Here is a 20,914-nt window from a genome sequence, read left to right as displayed (position 1 = left end):
TATTGATAGATATGGACAGAGGTAAACAAAAAAGAGAATCTTAGCTCCTCATTCTTGACTGGGACTTCTTGGTCTATTCTTTCTTAGTATGTTCCAACTAAAGTGGAAAGAAGCCTTTTCTAAAAATCATTTCCATGATCATTAGGATAGAATTAAGATGAGAAAATGGCACCCGCAAAAATGTTTTTGTGACCAAAACCACCACAAGATGGTTCATCGCATACTGATTTCCCAAAGCAGATACCGTTTTAGGAAAGAGCACCGTGAGAAGAGCATACAAACATTAATGGCCATAGACTGTTTCAGTTAATAATATTACTTGAGGTAAAATGGGCAGGAAAGAGAAATTACAAGGCCAAACAAGGACACTAGTATTTAACCATCAGAATAATGTCAGAGAATACTCTAAGCAACTCAGAGAAGATGACAGCCTCTTACAAGAGGGCAATAAAGATCTGGCATAATTTCAGAATTCAAGATACAGTTCATATTTCATTATATTAATGGAACATTTATAATTGGAAATCAGTACTCAAGTCCATAGTTATATATGTACATACATAAAATCTAACACTGTCTGCAAAATCCAATGACTTTCCCTTCCTTTAGCTGACTTCATTGTGCTTTAAAATTATTATTCCAGTAGGCAGTTCTCTAGTTTCCAAGCAATCTAATTGCAAACATTTAATCATTTTTTCCTTCCAATGTATCATGCTAGGACAAAAATTTAGAAAATGTCTTGAGTTTTGATTGGTTTTCCTCATTAATTAGATAAATCCTTCAAAATATCCTTGACTTGTAAAAGCTTTTTTATTTTTAAGATGGCAAATTGCAGCTGCAAAACTATAATTTTAATAGAGATAGGCAATTGGAACAGACACATGGCCAGATTCATGGGAATCTGAGAGAAGAAAAGGAATAAAAAATTGCCAATTGTTATGATGCCAGTTCATCAAACAACCAGTGATACACAATGTTCAAAGGGAACAAAGTCTGTGGGGAAACCAACCAGCAAAGTTATCCAAAGTACTTTTTTCCTTCTTTCCTCATCTAGGAAGTAACATGGTATACAATAAACAATGGGCTTCAGAATAAGAGAGATCAAGGTTTGAAATCTAGTTCAAATGTAATTGTTATGTATTTGATCTCTTTTTAACTATATTTTCTCAGCTTCTGGTTCTTACTAATAATAGTAACAATAACTGGCTGGGATGGAATGACCATGTTAGTTTATGTTTGGGATTCTTGCTAAATCAACGTTATGGTTAATAGATAGTGTTGCATAATATTATGAAAACAGAAAAGATCATTCTAGACTCCGTGTGTAGGGGTAGGGTCATTTGCTGCATTAATCACTGGGGAAAAGATAACAATTGCTGCTTTCTCCAGCTCCCTATGTTCCAACAATATGGGTCTTACTGCAATTCAACCACGCAAAGTCATTTCTCTTTCCCTCAAATGCTTTTCTCCTGACTTTCGGCTGGCTCCTTTTTTTTCAAATGTCACTTACTCTGAGCCCTTTTCTAGTTTCAACCTCACTATTCCTCCTAATAGATCACCCCTGTTGAGCAGCAGTTCCCACTATAGGACATTATCATGCTTATGAATTAATTTATTTGTTGTCTACCTCCATCGAGAATGGAAGCTCCTTGAAGGAGTTTGATGGTCCACTTCATAGTTGTATTGTCTGAGCCCAGAGTAGTGCCATATGCAAAGCAGACTTTCAATGTATAATTGTAGGATGGATGGATGATAGATGGATGGATGACAAAGGGTAAGGTCTAGGTGGTTAATAAAGATCTTACTCTGTTCATAACCTGACCACTTCTCATCACCTTCATGGCCAACACCTGCTCTTAGCTTCAGGCACCTCTCACCTAGGTTGCTGCGGAAAGCATCTTAATGTGTCTGTTTCTACCATTGTTCCCCTATGGTTTAACACGGGAGCCAAGCTAATCCTCTTTAAGACAATGGAAGTCACTCTCAAGTGAGAAATCCTGCGATGACTCCCCATATTATGTAGAGTAAAAGCTAAAGCCTACAAGGCTGTACTTGGTGTGACCCCTCCTTACCTAACTTCCTCTCCCTCACCCTCTCAGCAGTATCTCCTCCTTCCTACTCTTTGAATATGCCAGGCATCTTAGGGCATTTGTTCTAGGCTGTTCCCTTTTCCTAGAATGCCCTTTCCCCATATACTGTCAGCCCTCCATATCCATGTGTTCCCCATCTGTGGATACAACCAACCACAGATTGAAAATATTCAGAGGAAAAAAAAATGATAGTTGCATTTGTTAACATGTACAGACATTTTCTTGTTATTCCCTAAACAACTATTTACATAGCATTTATACCTATTATTTAGGTGTAAGTAATCTAGAAATAATTTAAAGTATATGGATGTGCTAGGTTACATGCAAATATGACACCACGTTATATGAGGGGCTTGGCATCTCCAAGTTTTTCCCCATAGACATCGAGGGACAATTATATCTAATTGACTAGCTCACCTATAGCCTCTATTTAAATCTGACTTTCCCATTGAAGCCTGCCCTGACCACCTTATTTAAAGCTGCAATCAATCACCTATCCCCAATGGCAGCTTTCCCCTTTGGTCTTTTTTCCCCACATAATTTATCTTCTAACAATTTGTACATTTTTTTTTTTTTTTTAGTAAGAATATCTTCCCTGCCATCCCTCCTAAAACTCTGAGGGCAGGAAACCTGCTTATTTTGCTCACCAATGATTCTCATACAGCTAGAACAGTGGGTGGTTCACAGTAGGCACTCAGTGTATGTTGACTTGAATCATCAATCTTGACATACATATGGAAGTCCTAGGTAGCAGTTCACCACATGGTGCTCTGCACGTGGAAGCACAACAGAGCCCAGGAGTTCCCAAACTAGACATCTATGAAATCCCAGCTCTGAGCACAGCTATCTCAGACAGCAGGAAGGATTCTGCAAACCCTGAACCAAACTGCCTACAGCAACATCGTAATTCTTTTTGATTCTTGTATTATCTATTAGCATTTTGTATTCCCTAAATATATCTTTTCAAAACATTCCTGTTATGAAAAACCAATGATGGCTACTGTTTATTAAGTGCCTAACTACCATTTAGGGTAAATGATAGATTTGTAGTTCCATTAGATGGTATCATAGCTTGGGAACCCAGGAAACACTGCCTTGGTTGGTTCCTGGTTGGAGAAACCTACTTGAACTTGAACTCATTATCTGTCTGGGGGGGAAAATACTGAATTATTTTACAGCCATTTGCTAAGGCCTAATTCTAAGCTATGGAATGAATACATCCAATATTCAAACATACTCTCACATAGCTAAGAAGGAAAAAAATATTTATAACTCCAGGAGCCAAAAACAACCTGCTTCACTACTCACAAGTTCGTAGTGATGAGAACACAATATGCTAACTGTCAAACTCAACTGAAGTTGAAAACTATCCATTATATAATTCTGAGCTGTTAAAAGTAAAATTTCACTAAATTAACAATGGTGCTTTATACTTAATGACAAAAGATTACTTTTTTTGCTCCTAAGATTTACAAGGCTGACCAAAAGCTGAAATTATTGGTGTAAGGCATCCTAAGTAACAAAATCAGACAAAGCATGGTAAAGACTGCTTTATTGATGGCAGTTAGTACAAGTCAATAAATATTGATTCCCAAAGAAGAGCTCAGTTATTTATCAGATGACTGGTCCATGAAGAGCTGAATGAAACTGAACCAAGTGATTGCTGCAATGACTGAAGTCAATCCTGCTTCTTGGGAAATGAAGCCACAGCCAGCTGATATATGGCATATGCTGTTCCTGAAAAATAAAAACAAAGAAAGAACTTACCAGTAACTGAGATGTAATTATATAAATCTAACATTTAAGCTCAAAAGTTATAAGATAAAGGCAAAGTTTGCATTAAGACTACCTTAATTGGGAACACAGAAAGTATTACGATAGGTGTTGGCAAAATTTTAAATTTAACATAGCTTTAATATTAGTTCAATTTTATGAAAGTGATATGGCAGAATAATGTATTTGCCAACTTAATAATACATAGCGTTTTGAAAAATAAGAATAGAGGTCAAAATATGCAAGCATTCCCTAAAGTGTACTATCAATGTAAAACCACAGAAGTTAAAATAATGAAATTTAATGTAAAAATAGCTAATAACTAGAATTTTATCTGTGTAACCATGTACCAGAATGTCTAATAGTCACATTGGCTGAAAAAAATTTAGGACTTTATCTTATTCAGAAATCCCAAATATCACTTGTTGTCTTCATCAATAAATGTCCTTTCTATTTAACTGTATTCAATTCAAGCCAAAAAAGGCACCTTGGTATGAGCAGGGGAACTTTGCAATTAGAGTTCAAATCCCAGCTTTTCCACATAGAAGCAATATTATTTGGGGTAATTAATACAATTGCTTCATCTTTAAAATGAGGATACATTACAGACTTCATGTAAGAGTTACAGAAGTGATAGTATGTGGCATTCCTATCAATATAATGGGCACACGGTAATCGCTCAAATCCTGCTTCCCCTCCTTCCCCAGAAAGCAATCATCCGAATCCCTAACTATGCTCCTACTACATCAATTTGTGATGTGCCACTGCTAATACTGACTAATGGATCCACCTAATCCATAGAAACAAAATGCTGGAACACTTTGCATAGGTAAAAGTATTATTCTGTACAAGTTTTGTTTCAGTTATGTACAGGGTTTAGATATAAAATATGCTTTTATTATGCATCAAAGCCAACATGTTTAAAAGCCCCTGCTATAGAAGGTGGGATAGAGTGGATGTTTTTGGCTAAAAAACAGCCTTGAGGGCCACTAGTGGTACACTCAGAAAGCCACCTCTATCACAAGATAATCATCAAACCTTATTGATGTATTTTTTAAGAAGGATATCAAAATGCTCTTATACAGTATATATCAATCACCTCTTGACTACTTATGTGAGATGTAGTGAAATGTCCAATTCTGGAACAAACTGTGTTAAAATACTGGCACAGCAAAAGCAATGAAGTTGTTAGTTATCAATAACATCACTTTTATAAACCTTCAAACATTCTAAATGCCTTACCACCAACTGTAAGAACCATGGTGAGTCTATACAGGATGGCATCAGCTACCCCACCCTTTAGATGCACTGGAATTCCATCATCCTCCTAGGTGAGGAAAAAAAAAAGATATTAATAGATTTGTCACTTGTTTCCAACTAAGTTTCAAAAGACAAAGCATTCACATAAAATAATTCCTTAAACCCTGAAATGAAAATACTTTAAATATTAAAATTAACCAACAATTTTCTTCTTTCTCTACTCCTACTACTTTAAAAATAAGAATTTCTAAAAGTGAGCAGTCTTCTTTTAAAGTTAATTTCAGATCCAATAAAGATGGTCTTTCCCAAGAATATATAAATGTTAAAATTGTAAAATATACACACTGAACTAAAAAACTCAAATATAATTTAAATATAAAAGAATCAATAATCATCATGCTTTAGATTTAGTGAGAGGGCTTTTTTCCCTTAAAAAAGTGAGGAAGAATTTTGGCTTATAGTCCTAAATTATATCCCTACGATCTAGTCCAGCCTCTGCCATACAGTAGATTTTTAGTACATTTGCTAAATAAAGTACTTTATTTTTATGTAGCATATAAGATACAACTTTTTTATCACTTGAAATTTTATTTGGGAAAAACCAGAAATCGCAATTTTTTTAAAAAATCACTCATAATCTAACTACTTATAAAGGTAAATCGCTCCACTCCTGTAAGTCTTTCCCCAAGAGATAACCAATATTAACACTACGGTACATAACCTCGACTATTTTTTTAATGCCTCTACTGGCATATCCTCTAATTTATACACATACTTGTTTATCCTAACTCCACCTTTTGGTAATTGCAAGTAACAATCTTCTATAAATATTTCAGTACCTGAAACAGCTTTTGCTTCTCTGGAACTTTATTTTCAAAATGCCTGCGTGAAGCAGTGCTTATGGTCCTCTGGGCAATCTGACGGAGGCCCTGAAATAGAAAATCTATGTATATTACACAGATTTAGAGCCTAAAGAAACCTTCAAAACCAACCATTTCCAACCCTTCAGACATAAAGCATAATTTGTCAGTAGCAAAGTCATGGACCAGCACCTAAGTTTTTCAATTTGTTATTCATCCTCTCCTCTTCATATGACATTCTGCAGTCTCCAAATACCATATTTGAGAAGCAGTTCATGCACACTGAAACCAAAAAGAACCATGATCTTTACCTGAATTGAACTAATAACATTTGTTAATCCTTGAGGAAAACATATTGACACACACTATTAGAGAAAAGATGGTAAACCAAAATACACTAAATTCAAATGTCATAATATTCTACCAATGTTATTAAAACTCTGTTGCTTGACAGCAAAATACACTAGCATGATTCCTACTTAAAATGTTTCCCTCATGACATTTTTTTCTAGGACATTTTTAATAGAGTATAAATCTTTTTCAAAAGAGATTTGCATTACATATTTAGTTAAATAATGAAACAAATATGCAATCTACTTTCTACAACAAAATGATATTGAGAAGCTAAGTAAAACTTCACTGAATAATTACAAAAGAAAATAATCGTTACATTTTCCTTTTCTTTCTCAAAAATTCGGGAAAATATTTCAAGTGCTCAAAGTCGGTGGAGGGGTGAAGGGCAATGCAGAATCGCTTGATGGAAGCAATACTGCACTTTGGCCACGCCTACTCCTAAACTCCCATCCAACTGAATGACTTGGTTTTTAAATTGCTATTTGATGTTTGCTAAGCTCAGAACCATTGAAAACTTGACACCTTCCAATACCAGAGATACACATTACTGCTTGATGCTTCCGGGTATCAGAAACTCCCCATCCGGTCCTTGGCTTTACTCAGATCAGAGCTACTAACCTCATTAATGACCCACAGGTTTAGGGGTGGTATCTAAGAACCCAAGACGGGTCAAACCCCCAAGTCTCTGGTCACCTTCCTAGTCTCTCCAATCCCACCATCTACCCAGCAACGGCCTGGGGTGAGAGGAATGGATGGAAGGGAAAGTAAGGTCAGGGGAAAAAAGGACATCGACCAAGGTGACTTCAGAAAACGCCTTCTGTCCCCGTTCCACAGAGGGTTTTCTGCCGTGGTCCCACGGCCTACGCTCCCCAAACCCACCCCAGTCCCGAATGTAAGCAGAGAAGCTCCTCACCAACAGATTCCGCAGCATCTTCGCTCAGTTACTGCCCACCAACCGCAACAACTGAACACCGAGAACGAAATATCGCCACACCGGAACCGGAACTACCTCCTGGCCTTGCGCAAGCGTTCAGGAACTTAAAGGTTTCCGGGCGGAGGAGGGACTTGCGTTCCTAACCATAGAGAGCAACAGAACAGCGAGAGCGGCAGCACGGTTCGAGCCGCTCTAGCCGGCCCGCCGTTTGTGTCCGGTGATCGCGCTCCTGACCTTTCCCGTGCAATTCCGGCCGTTGGCCCCTGGAGCCAAGCTGTGGGAAGGCGAACGGTTTTTCAGACCAGAGAGACGGGGAGTAGTACATTTTAAGTAGTCTCTTAACAAAGCTTAGATAAAAGTAATGTAAGACCAGGCTATCACAGAAAATTAATATGTTTTGAGCGAGAAGGCGCAAAACTGAGCGATCTTTGAGCCACTGTTTAGAGGCTGAAATAACGCCCGGTTGGCCAAACTATAGTTGCGAAGCTGGATGAAATACAAAACAAAAAGGGTAACACCTCTTACATGGATACAGTCTTTTTTTTTTTTTTTTTTCACCGAAGAAACGGTAGAAATTGTTCCTTGCGCTGAGAATATGCTGGAAAGAAATGTGTCGGGATACCAATTTTTTATCTTGTACCTTCAGATGCTGCAGAACTCCCCACGAAGCAAGTTCTTCCAGTGTCCCCAAACGGTGGAAGCGGGTCGCTCGATCCTGAGTCTGGGGAAATGCTGAAAAGGGAAGAAAATTTAATTGGGGGACAAGAAGTGGGATGCAAACCTGTATTCATAAATCTTGCTGTCTCAGGTGCAGCAAGCCACTAATCTCTTGGCTGGAGTTGCGAGGCATAGCAATTATTTACTGTACAGAAAGGCCGTCGGTGTATCTTGCATGAATCCTGCTTAATCTCCAAGTGTCTTTATTCCGTGTGTTCACCCTCAGGACCTACAAATATCTACCCTGTATACCTTCCCACCTTTCTACAAACTTACAAAATGTTCCATTGTCATTTCAAATAGAAGCTAATAATACATGGGTTCAGCAAAGGTGAAATGTGTGGATAAAAATTAGTAATATTGAAATTATTCCTTGTAATTCTTGAGGTTTTCCTCACAATCTACTGTATGGTAATAGGCTCACCAAGTTACCAGTCCCAGTTCAAATTCTCTTCCTCACCAAAGCTTATAAACACCCAATTAATGTCTGACTGAAAGGTCCTTGTTTTCTACCCCCTCTGACTTACACACATACCAAATCTTTTAGCAGTTACCACGTGCGAATAAATGGGCCACAGGCATTCTTTATAAGTGGATTGTCTATAACTTGAACTTGTTAAAGGTGCATGTGCTTTCTTATGTTTTCTCCATTAGGCCAACTAGATTGTAAATTTCTCAGGAATAGAGATTATGAGAGTTTCTTACCAATCCCCAGCACTGCTTAAAGGAGTATTCACTAACCAACACGTGAATTAATGATACATTATAAATTGGGTGACAGATCTAGGACGCTTGTCCTAAGAACCAAAGATAGATCCTAATGTAGATGTAGATCCTTATGTGCATGTCACTTCAGTACAATTTTCCCCTTTTTACTACATCATTCTATCAATACATTTCTAAATTAAAAACAAAAAGACCGTCCTTTTATATCAGTCACCATCTCCTTCAAAATAAAACAGAATTCTTATACTTATCTGTCCTAATATTTTCTCGATCCCATTTTGGGCAGACTTTTACTGCTCTTGTTAGAATCACCAATAGCTTCTGTATTGCTTTAACTAAACTATCTCAATTTTCATCTCCATCAATGGCATTTAACATAATTGATCACTCATGATATACTTTTAATTTTTAATTCATAAACCATAAATACAATATAACATGGTGGACAGTTTGAAACAGTCCTAAAGTGGTTCTATCTAATACTATTTTGGTGGTTCTATTTTTACAGTTGTTCCTTTTAATTTCCTTTCCTGGATCCTTATCCTCTCAACCTCTAAATTTCAGAGTATCTCACCGTTTTTCTACATTCATCCCTTTTGTGATCTTGTGCAACTCCATGGCTTGAAATACCATTTGTGTGCTGATGACTCTCAATTATCTCCAGCCTAACCTTTCCTTTTTACTCAAAACATCTTCACTTAAATGTCTAATAAGCATCTCAAACTTACCAACAAAACTGAATTCTACCTTTCATTCTTTATTCCCAAACTTCTTCTGCAATTTTCCTTATTTCAAGCCCTAAACTTTGACTTTTTTCTTTCTATCATATCGTATAACCAATTCATTTTAAAATGTTGTTGAATGAAATGTTATAGTCTGCACCTTCAAAATATAATCTGAATTGGACCTCTTCTCATTATCTCCAACAATACTTTTACTCCAGGCCAGGCTATCATCATCTCTTGCTCAGATATTGCAAGTGTTTTTAACTGGTTTTCCTGTTTCCACTTTCACTTGTCTATCACACAGCAATGATCCTTTTAAGAAATTAAGTTAGATAATATGACTCTGTTCTAAATTCTTGTTTTGTTCACTGGTGTTTCTCCAGCATCTAGATTAGTAACTGGCACACAGAAAATGCTCAGTAAACATTGGTTAAATTAATATCATGCTGCACAAAAGAAGGAACTTACTGAGTATAAAAATTTTAAAAATCGTAATACCTTCCAAATATTTTTCAGTCCCAAGTTTCCTCATTCATTATCTCCTTGCTCCTATTCTGAATATTGTGATTATCCTGACATAAAAATATTGCTGAAATCTGCCTGAATGCCTATCAAACCTTATTGGTTCTTTCCAAGCACATTTGAAATGTGTTACCAGATTTCTAAATTCATCCTCTGAACCAGAACAGTTACTTTCAAAATAGGTTTCTTTCCAAAACATTAGTTTGGGGTTCTTTTGCTCTTGTTCTTCTGTAATATTAGAAAATGGCTCTTTTGAAAAATACTTCCTCCAGAGGGTTCTATATAACAGAATTGGCAGTATGCTATATAAAAAGGTAGATAATCTGAGATAGCCAATAGTAAATCTAAATTCTTGTCAATAAGATGCACATCAGATGTGAAAGTAATAAGTGAAAATATTTCACAATTACTGATTCAAAGTTACCAAACAAGTTACCCAATCTTTTATTTTTCCTTTAAAAAACAAGATGACAAGCCTGTTGATCCTGCCTATAACATCTGTAAATCACAAAAACAGAAGGAAGCCAGAAAAGAGTTTTGTATGATTTATATGTGTGGTGTGTATGTGTGTCTGTTAATTCTGGAACTATGTTTAATCCTCTTCTAATTTTACAAAAGCAATATCACAGAACAGCTTCATGTGAACTTTAATGTATAACAACCACTGGTTAGATTAAAAAGATATTTCAATATAGTTCCATATTTTCTTTTTTTTTTTTTTGAGACAGAGTCTCGCTTTGTTGCCCAGGCTAGAGTGAGTGCCATGGCGTCAGTCTCGCTCACAGCAACCTCAAACTCCTAGGTTCAAGCAATCCTGCTGCCTCAGCCTCCTGAGTAGCTGGGACTATAGGCATGCACCACCATGCCCGGCTAATTTTTTCTATATATATTAGTTGGCCAATTAATTTCTTTCTTTTATAGTAGAGATGGAGTCTCACTCTCGCTCAGGCTGGTTTTGAACTCCTGACCTCGAGCAATCCACCCACCTCGGCCTCCCAGAGTGCTAGGATTACAGGCGTGAGCCACTGCGCCTGGCCAGTTCAATATTTTCTTTATCACCTAGTTCTATGGATCACCTTTGGAAAACAGGAAACATGCTGTCTCTAAATTGCTGTATTACTTATTAAATAAATAATCTACCTAATTGCAAGCTTCAGTCTTTTTGTAATTAAAGTTAAGGAGTTGGACTAATGACTAGGAGTTGGACTAACTTTATCTCTGGCTCTAAAGTCCTTATATGTGATAAACAATTTCATAAAACATATGAACACGAGTCACTTCCTGTTGAACGATAATTTATTGGCTACCCATTACAAATGTAACACTTTGCAATACACTTGGGGGGAATACTTTTTTAAAGTCCCTGACCTTTTGGAGTTTATAATCTAATTAGAAATATATATACACATAATAGTAAATTTAATGCAGACATAAATGACATTTCAGGTGATGGATACAACAAAAGTTGCTATAAAAAATTCAAGAGAAGGAGTGGGCTAAGGTTTGGAAAGGGAAGAATTTTAGCAGAGTCTGGTAGAATTACAATAAATGGAGCAGAAATTAAAACACATTCCAGATTCTGGACAAGAACATGATCAACAATCTGAATTTGATATATTGCTGGAACTATAAAAATAGGGGCCTAGATGGATTGAGAAGAGAAAAAATACTGTTGGAAGAGTTAGGAACTTGGAAGTGAGATCCTGAATCTGTCACTAATAGTGACATGATTGAAGGCAAGTTACATAATCTGTAACTCAGTTTCTTTAAAATGGATTTAAGAGTGTTCACCATCATTGGTTGACTGTGAATATTAAATGAGATAATTCAATAAATGTTAACTGTCATTATGGGAGAAAATGGCTGGGTAAGGAGAAGTCAAAGAAGAAAAATCTAGGCACGAGCATATGCAGAGGCAAAGAAGACAGTGTGAACAGATGTCTTGGGGAATTGCAAATTGGTTTGACACAAGAAAAAATGGAGGATTGAGGTAACAGTGGAAGTCCAATTTCAGTGATGAATTTAGATATCTCGAAGGTGCCTTAGGGCCATTAAAAGGTTCAAGCAGCAAACCGTTAAAATCAGAGCTCTATTTCAAGAGCACTCTACTAGCAGTGAAAGGCCAGACTGGACATGAGTTACTAGGGTCAAAGAGTCAGTTAGAAGGCTCTTATAGTAACCCAAGGAAGAAAGAAAACCTGAACTAAATCAGCAGCAAAAGAGATGTAGACAAGGGGATGGATGAGAGAACCAACTAAGAGGAAGAACCTTCAAAATTCCATAGAATGTAGTGATTGTATTGGATTGGGCAGCTGGAGAGGAGAGCTAGGGTTTCTGGCTTAACTCAAGGTGTTGCTCATATCATTCACTATATCCAGGAATATAAGAGAAACCCCAGGCTAGTGTGGGATAATTCCTATTTTGGCCTTACATGGTATGCATAACTAAGGAATACATAAGGAGACTAAGGAACAAGTAAGTAAAAAGAAATCAGGAGTTATTCACAGAAGCCAGATTCTAAGGATGGAGAAGGAAGGAAAATGCCTATCAAGTGGAGCAAAAAGATCAAGGGTGAGTTCACTTGATTTGACAGAAAGGAACAGGACTTGTTCCTGGAGTGCCTATTTTTCTATACTTTGTGTTAACTACTTTTCATCTATCACTTCCCTTATTCCTCAAAACAAAATCTGTCAAGTGGGCATTGAAATCCCTATTTTTTTTTTTTTTTTTTTTTTTTTTTTTTTTTTTTGAGACAGAGTCTCACTTTTGTTGCCCAGGCTAGAGTGAGTGCCGTGGCGTCAGCCTAGCTCACAGCAACCTCAAACTCCTGGGCTCAAGGGATCCTTCTGTCTCAGCCTCCCAAGTAGCTGGGACTACAGGCATGCGCCACCATGCCCGGCTAATTTTTTTCTATATATATTAGTTGGCCAATTAGTTTCTTTCTATTTATAGTAGAGACGGGGTCTCGCTCTTGCTCAGGCTGGTTTCGAACTCCTGACCTCGAGCAATCCGCCCGCCTCGGCCTCCCAGAGAGCTAGGATTACAGGCGTGAGCCACCACGCCCGGCCTGAAATCCCTATTTTACAGACAAGGAAATGGTAAATGGTTTAGGAGATTAAGCAAGAAGGTACTGTATGTATATATATATATATATACCATTATCAACCTACTTCTAAAATCTATATTCGTTCTACTGAATCTTTCAGACACAGGTGAGGATGACAATGAACAGTGCAATCCTGACATGAAAGCCTCACTGAAGCTACAAATGACAATAAAATATAAACATACTGTTTTACAAACTTTGCTGTGAAAAAGAAAGACAACACATCCCAGGGATTATTTCAGACCACTGATTCTCAAGAATGTGGGTTGAGGGTGGGGTGGGAGACACAGCTCAAGCACAATTTGACATATACTTCTAAAGCTACTTTGTAACTCTGGTGTTTAAACAAAGTAGCTTATCAGGCTTAGAAAGGATGTATGGGGAGTTCAAGCTTGTGATATACAGACAAGCTCCTATTAATATCACTTAAAGTATATAAGCTTATCTTGGAAAGATTTTTTTTTAAAAGTTATAAAATCACCAAAAGCTGAAGGACATATTTGATTTAAGTTTTTTCTGGGTTAAGATAGTGCACTGGCCCTAAGAATTTATCTCTCCTCCCTCCCAATGCAGTAAAATGATGGAAAGCAAAAGGTATGAGAAAAACTGATAAGAAATATCATCTGGGACGATTCTCAAAGTCATTATGCTAAGTAACAGAAGCCAGTTTCAAAAGGTTACACATAGTATTTCCATTTATAATATTCTAAAAGATAAAACCATGGGGATGGAAAACAGATCAGTGGTTGCAAGGGGTATTAAGTTGGGGGGAGAGGTGACCGTAAGGCATCATATAAGGGAGTTTTTTGAGGGGTGATGGTACTTCTCTATATGCTATTATGGTGTTAAAACTGTACACTACAAAAAAGAAGTTTACCACTGATAATCTAAAAAACAATTTTTAAAAAAGATATGGGCCCCAAATTTGGATAGAGAGGAGCCAGCAACAGATAAGCAATTTCAACAACTTTCTGGAAGACAGAAAGCAGATAGAACATGACTGGTCTGGACAGAGGAAGCTACAATCTAAAGGGACTGCAAGGGGGATACAAGTGAGAAGTGTGCCGATTGGTTCTACAACCCCTGAGCAGCTCAGATTTGGAGGTAAAAGTTACAGTAGAGAGTAGAGACAAGGACAGGCCTGAAAATGACAAGTCAAAAATCACATAAAACAAAATGGTCATATCCCCATGTCTTCTGCCCTCTCCCTCTCAGTCACACAAATAGGATCTCTCAGCTCCATCACTGTCTTCCACAGGTAGGAGACCAGAGAATTTTTATCTGGAGAAATTAATGGGAGACAACTAGATAAAAGGAGATGGAGGTGGGTAGGTAAAGGAAAATACGTGTGAAGTAAGAATCAGAAGGTGAGGTGAAGGATAGGAAGAGGTAGAGTTAAAAGCAGTAAGAAACATAAACTCCTGGAACCCCTTTCCTTCAGCAGAAAACTAGAGAATTCTTCCCTAGACAAACTAAAAATCCCCAGAGAAAAGGTCCCCAGCCAAAAGATCTGCTCCCTACCAACCATTCCCTAACACATTGCTTCTCAAAATGTGATCTACTATGGAGGCTGTCCTGCCAACTATTTATTACTTGTCTAAGCTTTGTATCATGAACAGGATAACAAATAATTACTGAATGGAGCTGTGCCAATGAAGCCTACCACTTTTCAAGCACTGCCCATGAACACAGAGCTTTCAAATAGTTTGGGGGGGTTACTCATATATTGCCAAGACTAGCTAGAAACACCAAGAAAGTTGCCTATGTGAACAAGGTGAAAAAACAAGTTAAAAATAGCAACAAAAAAATCTTGGTGTTTAATAGAGTCAGAAACAAAAGCAAAAATACATATGCATACATACACACACACACACACACACACACACATCCTCAGAAAAATAAGATATTCTATGAACTAACACTAGGATATTTTGAAAACAGAATAGAAATGAAAGAAGTCTTAGAAATTAAAATATTTTTAGAAATATAAATTTAATAGAAGAAAGATAATGTTGAAAGACCAAACTGAAAAATTCTCCTAGAAAAAAACAGAGAAAATAGCATATAATCAACTAGAGAAAAACAGAAGAAAACCAAGCATCAGCTTAGGAGGTCCAACATCTGACTAAGATAGGATCAAATTTCTTGAAAACGACAATACTGATGCTAGAAAAGAGTAGAGCAATGCTTTCAAGACTCTGACAGAAAATTATTTTTAATTTGAAATTATATGTGCAAACTATCAATGAAATGTGAATATGGAATGAAGACATTTTAGGCATGTAAGAACTCAGAAAATTTACCTTTCATATACTATAGGAAGCTATAAATGTTTTAAAAAGTGTTCTAGTAAACAAGAGAGTAAACTAGGAAACAGGAGGTAAAACACAGGAGGATGACAAAGGGAGGTCACAGGATAAGCACTGTATAGCAGGCCAAGAGAGCAACCAGTACACACTGGTACACAAGAACAACTACAGAATAGACCTCTCTAGTAAAAATGGGGACATTATCTGAGATTTGGGTATAAACGCCCTTCAAAACTAGTGATGAGACCATGGCAGATCTGAGAGAGAAGCTGAAAAAATTCCAAGGAGTTTGTAGAAAATTATGTGTTAAAAATGAGGCAATTATTAATTCCAGGTAAAATAAAATTATACAAAAAAAGTAATCATGGTACACTGCTTTGCTCTGTAGTAAACAATTATAAACTCAAAATTAAATAGCTTATACATTTACTAAATATTATTCTGTAACTATATAATAGAAGAAGTGTGTTAGAGAGCTAAATCATCATGTAACATTACCAAGAAGATAATGTCTAAAACTGTATCAATCAATAATAGAATAGGTATATTATTTAGATATGCTGGGATAAATAACAGAAGAAACAACTTCTGGAGTCAAGTTGATTGTGTCTTGGAGGTAAGGAAAGTTCAGGCAGGGACTACTGCTTTTCATCATAACGCGTTTAGAACTTACTGTCTGATTTTTTAAACTGTACACAGTTACTTTGATAAATGCTATAGATATATGAAAGCAAATAAGGCCACCATGGTCTGATTTTGGAGAAGATATTTATTTTGAAATTTCAAATGACATTAGGAGAAAAGTGATTTTTATGTTTACTGAATGGTGTATGGGCTAGAAAGGGGTTCTGAAACACTTCACTTAAATCATCCAAACTCTACAAGAGACACTTAAGCATCAAAATTGTTCTTGTAATGGCAATACTTCTGTATTCCTTCTACCCTCCCCAGCCATGTTCACAAAGAACAAAACTTTACAGCTTAACCAACAAAGATGTATTATACAATAATTCTAAGGCAATGTTTAAACAAAGACAGGAGGTAGCAGGCTGAACAGCACTCATTAACCCAACCTTTCCACTGCTGCTCACTAGTCAGGCTTTTCATTTCCTGTGTGCCCTACTTCATCATTTTCATTATCTTTGCCTCTGTATTTATTAGACATTCCCCTTGATCTAATACCAAACTTAGCCAGTCTGTCTGTAACTCAGTTGACAATCTGACCACTTCCTGGTAAGAACAGATGGTTAATGTTGTCAGAGTGATTAATAAATACAAATATGATTAGTTTAACAACAAATGACATTTTATCAAATCTAGGCATGGGGAAGTTAAACCTGGACTCACTGACCCTGGGTTAAAATTCAGTGCTAAACATTAGCAACAACACTAGGCATTGTTATTTTAGCAAGATACTTAAACATAGTGAAATTAATTTTATTCATTTTTATTAATAGAGAACATACCAACAGAATGTTATCTTTTAATATCATCAAGGTTACAAATAGACTCTGTCACTAACCAATAAACAAATAACATTCACTTGATTCTTCTCTTGGTTAAATGATTCTCTATTAGGTAGTACACAGTTATTTTTATAGATTTATTCTTAAACTGCCTCATGATTTCAATGAAATTTCTTAGCTTTTACTTACTGGATAATTTCTTCTAGTGGAAAGCTTTTCATATGTCAAAATATGTCTTAAATATTAATACATTCTTCAATGCCTTCTACTTAATGTAGCTGCCCTAAAATGCAATGTTTCTTTAGAAGTTGAGTCTGACATCAATGTTTCCAAAAGATGAACATAAAGCTTTTAAGAAAGAAAAAGAAATGTTTTCCCTTCTCCCATGCTTCACAGGGGTGATATGAATGTTCCATATTCTCTATATTTTACAACATGAATCCCTTAGAGCTCAAATGGCAGAAGATGGGGGAGGGGGGACTTAGGCCATCAATGTACTTGTAAAATAGAAAAGACTCCAAATAAATTTTAAAATCCATCTTCTCCATGAGAAAAGTGTTAGAAGCACTCTTCAACACCCTCAGGTCCCCAGTTAGAAAAAGAGATTCAGGATGGTAGTCCTCCTTAAACAGCACAAACTCAATCTAGAAAGACTAGAAGAAATTCCTCCTCCCCAATGATGTACCCGAGAAAATAAACTGCCATGTACAAGAGGGACAATTTCAGAATAAATAACATTCTGAAGGAATAACAAAACAAAAAATATTTTTAGACAAAGAATTTCAAATTTCAGGATAACCATACATCAAGTACTTCATGCAAGTAATATTTTTACCAGTTAAAAGTCATTATGAATTACAAGTTCTTTTAACTGAATTTCATGTTACACAAAACTTAAGAATGTGGCACATTTCTACTATTAACTATTACATTGTTTGTTTCCTTAAAAAAAAACATATATTAATCAAAATTGATACATTACCCAGACGTTTGATTTAAAATATAACTCAAAAAAATCATTACAAACTCTGAATAAACAGGCATTCTTCTACACAAACATGAATTATTTTAGCAAAAAAAAAGCAATTTCAATGCAATTAAGCCACCTCTGATTAATACATACATTTTCATGCATGCATGTGGAAAAATAAGTTTACATTCATTTTAAGTTTCATAGCAAACAAATTACAGCATTTATTCAATAAGGAATATTAAAATAATTCCAGTTAGTAAAAAATAAAATTACTTCAACCATATATATTATAATTTATCATGTACATACTCCAAAATCTCCAGAATTTAATTAGGTATAGAACATCTTTCTAAAGTATGTCTTAGGAAAACCAACCAAAAAAATTGGTACCTTAACTAAAGAAAATGTGCATACATATCTATATTTGACCTATAAGCAAAAATTGAATAAAATACAGAGGAAATTAGGTTACTACTTTCAAAATTTTCTGGAATATAATATTAGTACTTAAGTCAAAATACTTACCTGCAAAATAAAAACAGTTTGAGATATTTCCAATGCTGAAGTAATTTTCTGAATGTTAAATACCACAAGAATGAAAATAGTCTCCCTCTGAGCAATCACATCTGATTTCTAATTGAGGCAGAAGATGAAGGTCTGCCAAGCAGTTTTTCCATCTCACTTGTATTTTCTTCCCTTATGAAGTATAAGCTTCAAGGGAAGTGATCATATTCACTTCCGGAAAAACATTCCAAGTGAGTTGGGGTTTCTGACCGTAATATTTGAACAAATGGAAAGAGGAATTTTTAAATTCTCCGACCTGGGACCTACCTGACCTCTTCAGACATGAGCATTATTAATTCCTATGCCAGACACAAAGGTAACATGTTCTTTGAAATCAAAGCTAAGCTTGACAAAGAACTATACTGGATAAACTGAATGCATGAACCACCTCAACAAAGATGGTACTTTAAGCTTTTACACACGACAACATGAAAATGAAGTGTTTTATTTAGATTTGGTCATTCTTCATCCTTCTGTAACTCTGAATCCTGAAAGGTTAGCAAGTCATTATATTCATACATCTTGTAATCCCTTTCTTCACACAATAGGCACACATATATAGCATTATATGTCAATATAATATCATCAGTACAGCATAAACATTGAAGCAGTAGACGCATTCACATGAAAGAGGCTCTATGCATCATATGGCCTGTCCCAATGAAAAGCAAACATTAGAATGCCATTTCAGCAGTTACATGTTGATATAATCAATATAGCTAATTTTTTATACCCGTCATATATTTTCATAAGTCATCCATAGGGAAGAAGCAAAGGACAAAGACTGTTTTTAAAAACAAGTATGTGCCCACTTCAAAATGACATACTAACCAGACGTCAGCATTCGAAAGCTAGTTGAATAGGACTGGCCTTGATGCACATGCAGTAGATTTGTTTTCAGAATATAAAATTAAATGGTAATGTCAGCAGTATTACTACTGTTTCTATATTTATGATTAATTACTAGCAGTACAACTCCCAGAAGGAAAGAGATAGATCCAATAGCGATGTAAGCAATCCCCAAAAATGGATTTTTTCCTCCCATCCATGAAATAGTGCTCAAGATCATCCGTTTTCGTCCATCAAAAGAATGTACGGGGTAATCTGAAGAGGGTATAGGAAGACTTTTCCATCTCTGGTTACTTGATGTTTAAAATACAATTTAAAAAGTTGACATTTAATTGCTTATAATTCATTTGTATAATTCTATGATATACAAGTACCTTACACATTCTAAATCACAAATAAAACTATATTATCATGAAAGACTGAGTTAGCAAATTAAACGTTAGTAGTAAAAGTCAAAATAGTTTACAAAACAACCAAATTTTAAGAGTTATATCATTTCTCAGGTGCTTTTGCTCTCATTACACAGGAGAAGCAAAATGCCTCAAAGGAAAGTAATGTGAAAAAAATACTTCAAATGAACAATGAAGACCACACAGGAAGAAAGGTTGACAGACCAGGAGATAATGGAAGAATCAGGGACTGGAAGTCTCTGTGAACTCAAAGAGCATGTGTAGCAAAAGTATAGTTATGCGACTATGAGACATCTCTGAGCACAAGGTCAAAAAGCATGACAATAATGTTTCAACTTGCTGGTTTGGAGCAATGACAACACTCATGCTGTGACATAGCTAAAATGGAAATGAAGGGTGGACTGTTAAGAATATTTAAGAAACAGGATACCAATGTATCAGATGACTTATCTACGTGGACCAGTTCTAGGATTTTGGCAAGAGTTAGGGTAGAGAAGATAGAACTAAGTCCCTATGTAAAAAGTTTATAAATTTTTCAAAAGCATCTTTTGAGTCAAGGGTTAAGCTCCATCTGTTTCTCTAGCTTCAGCAACATTTCATACCCAAAGAAGGGGCCCTATGACTCCAAATAGTGGGTTAGGTTCTGCTAACATCTTAAATCAACTCTAACCTGAGGCAGGAATAATTTTTTTAAGAGTTCTAACTAACCCAACATTCTGGGGGATGCAGTATCAAATCACCCATGCTAGTCTCTCTCTAGGTATCCCAATCCTAAAAAATAGGGCTTCTGCCTTAATTCTGATATTTAGTTGATACCTTATATACAATTCTTCTCAATCTGTGAGATTGAAGATACCCTGCATTCTTTCTGACAGTTCTTTTTTCAGTGCTGGGGGCTGCTGCAGACTTCCTGAATGCAAATTGTCAACTAAGAATTCCAAGTGCTCCACAGAATTCCTTCTATTGTGCTCTAGGCTACCAGCTGATATTAGCACTCACTCTTTACTAGATCATTTTGGATAATAATTGTAACAAAGCAGCCCTCTATTTTGGCTATCCCCTCAGGATAATGTTCTTTCTACCAGTACCTGAACTGAGTCTGTCTGTTCAAAATTGCTCCTATGTGAGGCTACTTTCAAAAACTTGGTCACTTTCAGTCTGCTACCAGTAGGTCATATTTAGTCGTGTGTATTCAGGTACAATATTAAGAGACTAGGATCTAAAAAAACCTTATTTTGAAACTGAGTCTATTATTTTAACCATTTACTAATCCATT

General features: G+C 36.1%; 2 protein-coding genes across 2 annotated transcripts in view; both read right to left on the bottom strand.

Moving 5' to 3' along the window:
- Nucleotides 1–3,625: 3,625 nt before the first annotated feature.
- Nucleotides 3,626–7,400, bottom strand: COX7A2 (cytochrome c oxidase subunit 7A2). The gene is made up of 4 exons (XM_012743159.2): nt 7,251–7,400; nt 5,963–6,052; nt 5,106–5,190; nt 3,626–3,827 (listed from the first exon to the last, which is right to left on the bottom strand). The coding sequence occupies exons 1-4, from the start codon at nt 7,266–7,268 to the stop codon at nt 3,769–3,771; spliced, it is 252 nt and encodes an 83-aa protein (XP_012598613.1). The 5' UTR covers nt 7,269–7,400; the 3' UTR covers nt 3,626–3,768.
- Nucleotides 7,401–16,127: 8,727 nt separating this feature from the next.
- Nucleotides 16,128–20,914, bottom strand: part of TMEM30A (transmembrane protein 30A) — a 32,963-nt gene continuing 28,176 nt past the window's right edge. The window contains exon 7 of the mRNA XM_012743157.3: nt 16,128–19,483. Coding sequence (XP_012598611.2) covers nt 19,290–19,483 — 194 coding nt within the window. The 3' untranslated portion in view covers nt 16,128–19,289. The remainder of the gene's footprint in view (nt 19,484–20,914) is intronic.

Source organism: Microcebus murinus, chromosome 5, assembly GCF_040939455.1.
Source record: "Microcebus murinus isolate Inina chromosome 5, M.murinus_Inina_mat1.0, whole genome shotgun sequence".
In the NCBI taxonomy this organism is placed as follows: Eukaryota; Metazoa; Chordata; class Mammalia; order Primates; family Cheirogaleidae; genus Microcebus; species Microcebus murinus.
The sequence above is the reverse complement of the archived record's forward strand: the minus strand, read 5'-3'. Positions and strand labels throughout refer to the sequence as shown.

Coding starts and splice junctions, on each gene's coding strand:
- COX7A2 (XM_012743159.2), bottom strand. Junction 5,191..5,962: donor AGAAGCAAAAGCTGTTTCAG/GTACTGAAATAT, acceptor TTCCTCACCTAG/GAGGATGATGGAATTCCAGT. Junction 3,828..5,105: donor CATGGTTCTTACAGTTGGTG/GTAAGGCATTTA, acceptor TTTATTTTTCAG/GAACAGCATATGCCATATAT.